General features: G+C 38.7%; 1 protein-coding gene across 1 annotated transcript in view; it reads right to left on the bottom strand.

The window, feature by feature from the left end:
• The window catches only part of CCDC171 (coiled-coil domain containing 171), a 155,472-nt gene that overhangs the window by 35,437 nt on the left and 107,925 nt on the right, over positions 1-12,110 (bottom strand). Inside the window, exon 24 of the mRNA XM_036402800.1 lies at positions 6,427-6,558. Within this exon, the coding sequence (XP_036258693.1) occupies positions 6,427-6,558 (132 nt within the window). The remainder of the gene's footprint in view (positions 1-6,426; positions 6,559-12,110) is intronic.

Raw genomic sequence — 12,110 nt, 5'->3', positions numbered from 1 at the left:
GATCTGATACCATAGAAGGCAGCATTCTGGCCTCTATAATTCAATTGGTAGTTCCTTCTCTGGTGAAACAGTGTAAAAATAAAAGTAATAAATGTAAGTAAAAATAAAACACTACAAGAGTGTGCATGATGCATCTTTAAGACTCTAGAAACTATTTCTTCTTTCTGAAGTATTAAGATAATTTTCTTTTTAACAGCCATGTTAATAAAAGAAAAAAACTTTTAAAACAGAAGTACAAGATTTAAAATACTAGTAATACTGTTTTTAAGCAGCTGCTCTACGATTAATTAATCTCATTAAGTCCTCTTACCAGAATTGATTTATGTTTGAAAGACAAGCCCAATGCACAGGATAAGATCTGATGACAGAATTATAATGTTACCTTTGAAATCACTTGCTTCCTCAATTTGGTAAGAACATTTTTATTGACAAGTGAACACAGAAATGAGAAAGTGTTTATTATTTTGAGGAAAATTATCAGCAGAATTATGCATATCTTTCACCATCTAATCTATCAAGCATAAATCTAAAATTAATAAACAAGTGAAAATAAATACAAATTAGGAAGGTCCTAAAACTACATTTATGTTTGTCCAATTAATTAGAAAAAGTGGACCTACAGCACAATTATATAATGCATGACTAAATCATGCATGAATGCATAAATGGAAAAAACCTACTTCTTTGTAAATTTATAATGATTAATGCTAACATGAATATATGTCAGTACTTGACTATATTACTTCTAAAACTATATGCCTTTATTTTATTACTGTACTTTTTATTTTAAATGACCTCAAAACACCTAAGAATGGCAAAGAAGTACATATAAATCCCATGTTGACTTCCTAAACCTGCATGAACGGATGGATACATGCTGAAAATAGAGGGAGCAAGATGGGACAGGTGGAAGGGAGAGGCAAAGGGACAGGAGGGACAGAAAGACTGATTCAGAGCAAGCAAGATAGAGTGGGAAAGAAGCACAGGAAGCAGAAGACCCAGGCAGTGTAGCACACAGAGACTGACTGAAAGAAAGCTCCAGAATCTGCAGTGCAGAGAGAGCAGGCATGCAGGGAGAGGGAAAGCAAGAGTGGGTGCATGTGGTCAGTGTGCACACAGCAGCAAGTGCTTAGCCAGGAGGGCATGTGTGCAGTGGGGAGTGTGCAGAGAGGACACACGGACAGGCAGGAGAGAGCGGGTGGCAGAGAGAGACAAAAACAGAGGCAAGACAAATGAAAACTTAACCATCTCAAACCCACCTGGAGGAGAGAATCACAGAATTGTTATTGCTGGAAAAGGCCTCCAAGATCATCTACCCTTGACTGAATACCACTGCACCAACAAACCACAGCACCAAGACCACATCCAGCTGTTCTTTGAACACCTCCAAAGATGGTGATTCCACCATATTCCTGGGTAAGTCCATTCCAATGCTTTACCACCTTTCTGATGTCCAAAATGAAACTCCACAGGCACAGTTGGAGCCTATATCCTCTTGTCCTGTTGCTAGTTGCCTGGGAGAAGAGACTGACTACAACCTGACTATAACCTCCTTTCAGGTAGCTTTGGAGACCAATGAGTTGCTGGAAGTTAGGACTTTTTGGTTTTTTTTATTTCTCTAAGGAAATTTTCCCCCATTTGTTGCCTAAGAGATGTTAATGAGAATAGTTAAGAGACAAAGGATGTGGCTGGGAGGAAGAGGAGAGGGAAGGGTGCAGTTTGCTGCTGCCTCTTGGCTGAGGGGCTTTCTCTTGGGAAGTGCAGAGAGACCACGAGATTTTGGCTGGGGGTGAGGGGCTGGGCCCCTGCCTTGCTCCCAGTCTCTCCCTCCTGAGCGTACAATTTCTGTGCCGGGCTGTTAGGCCAGAGGATTCGCTGCCTCTGCAGACCTTTTGTCTTTCACTACATCTCCTCTTCATGGGCGAGTGTCCACTTGCAAGAGCAGCTGTTGAACTGGGAGCTTTCCAACACCCGACCTCACTGGGAAGGGAACCCCAACACGCAATCCTTTCCTGGAGGGAGACTCTTCTGGAGCTTGTAGCAGCTGCCTACAGCAACCTGCCTGCCTGCCGCCCAGCCCCGCTGTTTTCTGATGCTGTCCAGCCCCGCTGTTTTCTGCCACTGCTTCGGGTTTTTTGCTGCACCTTAACCTGACACTCCATGTTTGCCAGGGCTTCTGCAGCTCCTGCCATAGCTCTGGAGTCTTTGTTTTGGAGTTTTGGTGGCCACCCTAGGTGTGGCCACTGGCCGCCTCTGCTGTTCCAGCTGGCTGCTCCGAGGGTCCTGCTGCAGTCCATTTTGCCATCCAGAGGGGCACTGGGCTTGGCTGCCACTGGGGGTTTGTAAAGGAAGCCCCGTCCCGCTGGCCTGCCCGCCATTGCCCACACGAGGGAAGCGGCCGGGCTCGCGCCACAGCGCCCCCTGCAGCCGCGGGGAGTCACCGCACCCGCCCTGCCCGCCGGGAGCCAGCAGCGCCCCTGCTGGCTGTGAGTGGAACTGCACCAGCGGGGAAGGCGCCTGCGGCCCAGAGAGGGCTGGGACCGGGTTTGGGCTCTGCTCGGTGTCAGCGCCACAGCTGCTGCTGCTGGTTTGTCTTGTTATACACATACACATACAGTAATAAAGAACTGTTATTCCTTATCCTATATCTTTGCCTGAAAGGTCCATTATTTCAAAATTGTAATAATTTGGAGGGAACGGAGTTACATTTTCCATTCAAAGGGAGGCTCCCACCTTCCTTGACAGACACCTGTCCTTTAAATCACGACAGGTATCCCCTGAGCCTCCTTTTTCCCAAGCTACACAACACCAGCTCCTTCAGCCACTCCTCACAGGACTTGTGCTCCAGACCCTTCTCCAGCTCTGTTGCCATTCTCTGGACATATTCCAGCCTCTCAGTGTCTGTCCTGTAGTGAGTGAGGGAAGCGCCCAGAACTGGACATAGCGCTTGAGGTGTGGCCTCCACCAGTGCTGAGTACAGGGGGACAATCCCTGCCCTGGCCCTGCTGGCCACACTGTTGCTGATCCAGGCCAGGATGCCACTGGCCATCTTGGCCACCTGGGCACTGCTGGCTTGTATGAAGCCACTGTCAACCAGCACTCCCAGATCCTTTCCCCATTCATTTCTTTTCTGTGTTCAACTAGTATCTGAAATCATGTCTTCAGATAGGTTGGATCATGCTGATAAATATTTAGAAGTCATTTTAGCAGAAATCAACTATAATTCCTTTAAAACACAACATTAACATATGTGTCTGAAGTACCTACATTTGCTTCAAGAAGTTTCTTTTGTACCAGTTTCTACCCTTGTGTGTCTACCTCTCCAAACAGAAGAAACCTAAACTTAATTATTTATACATAAACATTTAAATCTCATTGGATTTATTTGGGGGATTTATGAATTGTCTTTAGATAATAATGCTTGGCATTAGTATCAATTACATTTTCGATGTAAAAGTAGTTGAGACAATTCAGAATTAGTTTTCTGAATGCCCACTTCTTCTGTGAGCCAAAAAAGAAGAGTGCTAAGATTATTAATTAACTTTATCCTCATTCTAAAGATGTAACACAATTGAATTTTTGTATTTTATAAAAAGCAGATAACCTCTACTGGTTAATTTAAATAGTCATCTGCCAAGCATGACTACTAGAATTAGCAATACCATGTCATTTTAGTTGCCTGTTGAACCCTATATCCTGTATTCAGAGGAGTCGTCACATATGGTTCCACTTTTTCTCTCCAGTAGGAACATCTGGGCATGGCCAGAACAGCACACCTTAAATACTGGGTTCACTGTGTTACAGGTGCTTGAAAACAATAGATAATTTTCCACTTTCAAACTTAAATGGCACAATTTTGTGACATAACATTCTTCCCAGCAATTAAATATCAGGTGAGACTTTCTCAAAGCTATAGCAATCATATTTTAATCTTAGAGATATTACACTTTTTTCATTTTTTATCCAACTGAAGTGACATTTTCAAACTACTATAGTAATTCTTCTGCAGTCCTCAAGAATTTAACAAATGCCTACAAATTAAGTCATACTTTCACTACTTGCATGGGGCTTTAGAAGATGCTTAGTGCAAGGATATGCTTGTTGAATAACTTAACATTTCAACCTACTACATAACTTTGCAATTTAGGAGCCATTCCATGAAGTGCAGGCTTTGGAGAAGATATACAGAATGGTGTCTCCAAATATTTGATTTCATTACCTTAAGGCTGAAACTAGAGGGTACAATTTTTTAAAAGATACATGCCACTTCCATACAATGAAGAAGTGATACATTCAGACCAATGGATATATAATTAATTATTGATCTCAGCCACCTACTACAAACTGGATGCATGAATAATAAAAATAGGACAATGTCATGTTCTGTCAGTACACAACAGTTCCAATAGCCAGTGCTTCATCCCCATCACACTCTCAAATTTAATATCTTAATTTTTCATGCAATTTAAAAAAATATACTATCAAATACCAATAAATTTAAACTTGGGAAAAAACTCCTGATGTCTAACACTTGTAGATAATAAGGCCTTTAACTGAGTCCTACTTACCACAGATTAACTATGGCAGTTCTAGAGAACATGCAGGCAAACAATTCCACTGGTTCTAAAGAGAAGTGTCCATAAAGTGATTTCTCACAGTATACCTCATTCAAAATTACAGGATTGCTCTTAGTGTAGTTTTGCATGGAATTAACATCAATTAGCTGACTCCCAGCTATAAAAGGAAAATTTCATAAGAAAATCTTTACAGTGTGCTTAGAAAGTTATCAAAAAAGCACTATGTAACTAGAGATAGGGAGAGAAGAGGAAGAGAAGCAAAAGGGAAAAGGAGAAAGGGAAGGAGGAAAGGAACCTCACAGTGATACAAACTGAACGATTGGAGCTGTCTGTGTACGCACAGAGTAACCAAGTGTAACTGAAGCTGTCAGGTAAACAAAAAGTAGGTTTACATAACTGCAGTACTCGTGCAGCACATGCATTACTATGGGTTAGCTATAGCACAAGTACTCTGTTCAAATGTGAAATGCAACTTTTTATACTTCTGTTTCTATTCTTAGAAATAACGACAGAATAGACTATCTTGGAAATGCTTCTGCAATCACTGGAAGGTCAAAAAAGTATGGAAGTTGGGATGAGACAAAAAAAAAAAAAAGAAGCAGGTATCACCAAACAGTCTTCTAAATTAGAAGAGTGGTATTTAAAAGCTGGTGATTTCTGTGACAGCTTCTTAGAGTAAAGATGCACCTGTGGAGCTTTTTGTGCAGCTTTAAAAGTGATCATCACTGTATGGGGAACCATTTGCAACCTACCCTCTGCCAGAGACGTACAGCTATGCTTTCTAAGTTGCACAGGAATCTCACGCAGTTACATATTACTACTTTATTATGGAAACATGATAATACACACATAATTTAAATATTTTTTGTATTGAAAGAAATGCATGTAAAAAGGCAACAGTGAAAAATTTCCAGTTTATCCCTTCTTGAATGTTTGGTTTTGTGAGGCTGTTCCTGAAATTATATACTGCATCTAGAACTGAAAATCTACAAAAAATTTAAATAGGTTACTACAGAAAAGTATACACATTATGCAATATTTTAATTTCCTAATATCCTTGCACTTTACTTGACTACCTTTACTCTCTCTGATTCAGATAGAAGAGCACAATGAAAGAAATATGTACTCACTCTGCCTTTTGTTCTCTCACTGGGAAAACGAAATATTCTGCTTTTAACGATAATGTATTCTGCACAGCTATAAAGACTAAGGCATAGTTTGTAGAGAAGACATAACAAACTTAGAAACACAAAGGAGGCATTGCCCAGAATTCACTTTTACATCTGAAGATGTGTACATTTTTAGTTAATTTCTCTTCTTTTCCCCAGTTTCCTCCTAATAAAATTAGTATTTTGAAACACATAAATATTTAAACCTATATAAACAAAACATCTCCTGTACTAAAGTATTCCAAATAGAAGTTTCTACTAAATTATGAGTGCTAAAGATCACTGTTAAGTCTAAAACTGAAATATGAAAAAATCTGATAATGACCAAGTAGCAGCATAAAACCTTGCCTCCCCTCTCTGGTTTTTAATTTCTACTTATCTTGCTTAAATTAAGCAGAGAAAGAGGGGAGGGATAGAGTGATATTAATTTTCAAATATAGAATTTGTGGTTTTCCATGGTCATATCCCTGTCAGTTATTTAATATTATACCAGCCAAATAAAATGTTCACATCATCTCTGAAATACCACATCCAACAGTATATATGAAAATTATTTCTCTTTCAACTGTTGACTACATTAGTTATGAAGCATTTTCTTCTCCACACATTCAGAGCAGTCTAGCTTCTTGTTCTCAATTGCAAAAATGAAAACAAGAAACAGGATTATTTTAGACTCTAACCTGAAATGCTGCAGCCTCTGGCCTGCCCTTCAGCCCTTCCTCTGAAAAGGTCTCCAGGTGCAGTTTGGGTAGCTCCAGGGTGAAGTCATTCGTGGCTGCTGCAGTACACAGCAGCAAGGCCTGATCTCTGACCTAAAGGGAAAAAAATAGCATCAATGGTAATTCCCCTTCAGACACATTAACTGGGATGAACTGGGTCCCCTTGAGCCCACTGAGTGGACTTGCATTGATCGCTGGACCTGAAATCCATGAATAAATTTAGGACTAATTGATTTTTCGTTGCAAATAAATCTCTAATTCAGAGTGCTGGGAGAGAATGTTAAGAAGAAAAAGCATCTTCCCCTGGTCTGAAATGAGAAGAAAAGACACCAAGGGCTCTGTAGCCCAGCTGGTGTATACATTTCACAGATCTGTCGCCTGCAAAAACCTCGTAGGAAAAGAAACAGTAATTGTACTGTTGTACTGTAATTGTACTTCTAACTTAAGCAAATATGAGCTGTGAAATTAAAAAGTTCATGTGATCACATCAATGAGAAGCTGGCATGTGAGTTCTGTCTACTCTGGTATCAGTCCTCCAGAATAAGGTTCATTTGGAAACAACTCAGTCAAAAGTCAAAATTAAATGAATAATCCACAAATAAAGCAAAACGAACTAACCTGTAGCTTTCCAATTAATAAGGGGGGGGAATGGGAGGAAGAAAGAGCCGCTGCGTTTTGCGGACTGGGTACGGGAGGCACTCGGGGCCCTACGCGGGCTCCATGGCTTTGGCGCGGTTTCCCGGCTCGGCACAAAGGGCAGGCCGCCCCTGGCCGCGCGCGCCCGGCCGGCGACCCGCGCGCCGTTGGTGTCGCAGTGCCACCTGCCGGCCGCGCGCGGCAGCGCCGCCCGCGCTTTTGTCCTCGGGCCCGGCGCGGCGCGGCGGGAATGCCGGAGCGCTCCGGGAAGGAAGCGACGCGCTGCCCTGCCGTCGCAACATGTCCGTGCGTCCGTCTGCCAGCGCGGACAGGTCGCCGCGGGGATTTAACGCGCGCCTTGCACAGCCACACCACTTATGCTCACACGCCATATGATGCCACACACCCATTTTTTATTGTATTTAATACAAAATTTACAATGTCCGCCTCCTGGAGATCCCAGTAGTCAGATTATATTCTAATACAGACGGATAGACACACATACAAATATATGTTAGTACAAACGAATAGATTAAATCCATTCATTTGGCATACACTGCATCTGTTGAGTAGCAATAGTGAGTACTGCAAAAAAAAATACTGTTCTAATGACCTAATACACAGTCTAATACTAAAACATACACTGAATATATTCTAAAACATATACTGGGTATATTCTAAATACATATAAATCAATAGATATACCATTTACTAAGTACTATTTTAATAAATGTCAAGGTTTTTTAGAGGCTGCCTTGCCCACAAGAATGCACTGAACATGAATTAAAACATAAATCTATTCATTTAAATCCCAGATTACTTTTCTGTACCCACTTACAAAATTAGATTCTTGTAAAATGTTGATTATGAGTGAACAGATTTCAAATAATAGCAGAGCCTTTGAAATCTGCTCTGATTGAAAGAAGCATGTGCAAATCTACTGATACAAAGAAAAAGAGATTTTATTTTATTCGTTCCTCTGTTCTGTGGGAATAGGGAGCCCTACATTTCCCAAGTTGACCTAAAGAATTCCTGTCAATACCTGTGGCTGCCAAACATATGCACTATGATGCAATTTTTATAACAGGAAAGGTCCTCTACACATTTTTTGCACACATAGTGCACTAGGTTCAGGATACACAGTCCTGTGGAACAAACATACTCTCTAGAGTGTTCTGTCAGCATGTGTAATTCTGGTCAGATGTTAACCTTGCTGAAGATAACAAAATACATTGCTTTAAATACACACACATGCACACACACACACACACACACACACACCTGATTTACATTTTTATAGCTTATATACACAGCAACTTTTCAGTGTCTTTGCTGTCAGTATGCACACAGATAAAAGAAAACATTAATGTGGATTAAGGTACTAAGAATTTATCAACATCAAACCACCAGTGTTTTGCCTTCTACCCTTCTGAACCGTAGTCAATAGATCTAAATATTTTACTGCACCCTGGCCAATTCATTGTTTGATGTTTAAAAACTCAAACAGAATCAAAGAAAATTTATTAAATTTCAGCCCCCAAATGAGATACTATTAGCTTTGAAAGTCAAGTTTAACTGCGATATTGATGATTCTCTTTTTTCTGTGACAAAATTCACAAGGGAAATCCCTATGTCAAAGTACAAAAGCAGATTGCTAATACTAGGGGGAAAAAAACAATGTATAAGCAATGTAGGTATAATATATACACAATACAGACAGTAGAAGTCCTTTTAACCCTATTAGTTTCAAACTCTCTATTTCAGTATTGGGGTCTGACACTCACTGAACAATAAAATATAAACCCCATTTTTAAAATGGCTGCTTTGTGGTGTACAAATGCCATTAATACCACTGCATCAGAAAAGTATGCTTCTTAAGAGAAGAAGATACTAAAAAATTTTGATATGAGGATTCACAATTAAAAAACAAACAAAATACTTTTTTGTGTTTGTAAATACTTAGATTGCAGAGAGTACATCTCATTATCAGTATGCATACTGATGATCAGTATGCATACTGAGAAACTGAAAATTAATACAAACTTTTCCTTTTGAAAAACACTCATGAGGGTTCAGGGAAAATGTAAGAACAAAAGACTAGGTGTAAGCTGTACAAATATACTATACTGTTTCACTAGAAGTGAAAACATTCCAAGCTGCCTACCCCTTCAAGGACTGGAAAGCGATAATGGTCATGCCTGCATGGACTCATGTTGGAGAGACCAGATCTGTATGAAATCTTAGTAAAAAACTAATTTAATAACTTCTGTCTATTGGCTTTTTGAGATCCAGAAAGAAACAACAGGAATTGGGAAACTGTATTTATTTCCTCATTCTCTGATGCACTAAAAACAGTACTCACCTGTAAACTTACATTACAGAACCATGAGGCAAAGATAAAATGGGTAATTTAATTTCTTTTTTAAAAGAGGGTATTTTTGGAAGCTCAACAGGCAAAAGAACCATCCTATGCAGCTAATCTAAAATGCAATTTTTAGAGCTTTTTTGTGTATAATGACATTTTTTTTTCTTACATATGAAATCTAAAGCAAGACCATTTTGTCCGAAAGGTCTCCTGAGGCTAGAGAGCTTTATGTTAAAATTTAAAACACCTAATCAGCTGATCAGGCTTATTGCAGTGATTAAAAATGTCTAAAACCAGTTTCACTTCCCTATATTCTAAAATTATATAAATTTATATTTATCCATTGTTAGTGAAGGTTTTGGACATTTCTGATTTTTGTAAACATAATTTTATCTGAGATTGTGAAAAGTTTCAAGAGTGATTTTATACAGAGTATAGTTAAGTATCGTGACAGCATGCTTCTAAATATGATCATTACATTTTTCAGTTTAGACATATATAAATACTATATGAAAACAGGCAAAATCACAAATCCACCCTCTACTACAATACTCATAGCATTTTAAAATAAAGAAGAAGAGTGACTTATGACAGTGTTTAACTTTTTAATTAATTAGGAGAGCAACAAAGAAGACAACACTATAGCCACTCAATTTAAAATCAATAAAGTACTCATTAATTCAGATCAAAGCTGAAACTGAATAATAAAACTGAAGTTACGTTATTGACTGAACCAAGGTGTAGAATTTGATGGGCTAATTCTAGATGTCCAAAAATGAACTTTTAAATTTTCTGCTGCTCAAGATAATAGTAGTTTTGTCTGCAGTCCACTCTGGTGCTTACATTGGTTTTTCTGTGCACAGTTTGATGTGGTATATACAGTTATGCCATTAGAGACATGATACTAAATGCTAGGAAGTTGTAATAGGTACTAGAATGTGCTCAGCCTTCCTAACGTTTTTTCCCAGTTGCTATCTGACTGGTACAACAAATCTGAGATTTTAGTTTTTATTTTGTTCCTAATTCAATGCTCTCTTATGGTGAAAATAAAATAAAATAATTTATGGATATAAACTTCACAATGTAAGCTATACATGAGAATATTTTGTAAGTTCAAAGTTCACTAACTCTACATTATAAATACTTATTTTTAGGCTTATTTTTCTTTCCTACTACTTTTTAAATAGCATATCATCTGCAATTTAAAGAGCAGAACAAGATCTACTGTGATTTGGTGATAAGCAAATGGAAAATAGTGATTTAATCTGTTTGTCTGAGATCACCATATTGCTGATACAAATGCAAATACAGAAATCATTCTAAGTGTACAAGCAAAATGGTTTCTACCACACTGCTATGTTTTCTGCATGTGACATACAACAGACAAAAATGAGTTTAGAACTTTTTAAGTAGAACAAAGCAGTTTGAATGCAAATCTTAGTCTTAACCACAGTCTTGCAAGTCTATGGCTGATTTAGCTGCGTAGTGTCCGTACCTCCAGGGCAGCATGTTGAGTGGGGGCCATATTACACAGGTTTAAAACATGCACACCTACCGGACACAGTCCTTTGCCAAGGGAAGCATTTTAACAGAAATAAGTTACTATGTAACTGCTTTGAATGGGCAAGTCTTTGTTATAGTGTTATACAAATGATTATAGAACTAAGAAGAATAATATTTTATACATTGTTGGATAGAATTAAACCTTCATGAACACTTCCTATTTGTTTTCACATTTAATATGAATTGCTAAAGTTTTCTTACTCCATATTAAAAATACAAATGAATATACAGGAAGAAGTTCCACCAACAATAATACTGAATAGTCTTGTTAACAGTAGTTCTTCAAGTAAGTTGTTGATACAGATTATTTTCCTCAGGATACATTCATATACTTGGGGCTGTCTAGAAAACAGTGATCAATCTAAGTGTGATCCATTTAAGGGAATACGGACCCCAAATTATTTGCTGCAGGATTTGGCACAAGTAATATCCAAAGAAGTACCTCCCACAGCACCCTGTCAGATCATAGAGTAAATCTGTTAATATTGGTTGCTGTTAATACCAGTCTGAGCCTGCTCTGAAAGTAAGGAAATTACTACAAAAAGTGTATATTCATCTTATCGAATGAGGGCCTATATAATTTCAGATACAATATTTTCCATCAGGATGTTTCAGCAACCAAGGATCACACCAGAAGTCAAGAGATTGCCTGTGACAAGTCTGTGACAAGACTGCGTATCTTAAACTGAAGGCACTTTAAATCAAGCACCTAAAAATTGGAAAATTATAGACACAATTAGAGAGACAATGAGGTGCGGAATGGTATTTGGAACCAAATTCGTCAATTGAACTGCAAAAACACCGCATCAAACCTTTCTTTTTTTTTCCCCGAGAGGGATAAAAACCAAACTACACCAAATCACAATATATTTTGCACAGACAAGAGTGTCTTATAGGGCAGAAAGGGAAACAGTTTAATGGATACTTGTTACATGGCCATCACAGTTAGTTTTGAGTCATCATTAAAAGCTATCAGATCATTGCACATTCATTCATCAAAAAAAAAAGTCCTCAAGTCCAAGGGTCTGATTTCTGTTGATAGTGGAGGTTGAAATAGCATTTTGACATACCTTAGTGTAGG

Source organism: Molothrus ater, chromosome Z, assembly GCF_012460135.2.
Source record: "Molothrus ater isolate BHLD 08-10-18 breed brown headed cowbird chromosome Z, BPBGC_Mater_1.1, whole genome shotgun sequence".
Lineage (NCBI taxonomy): Eukaryota > Metazoa > Chordata > Aves > Passeriformes > Icteridae > Molothrus > Molothrus ater.
The sequence above is the reverse complement of the archived record's forward strand: the minus strand, read 5'-3'. Positions and strand labels throughout refer to the sequence as shown.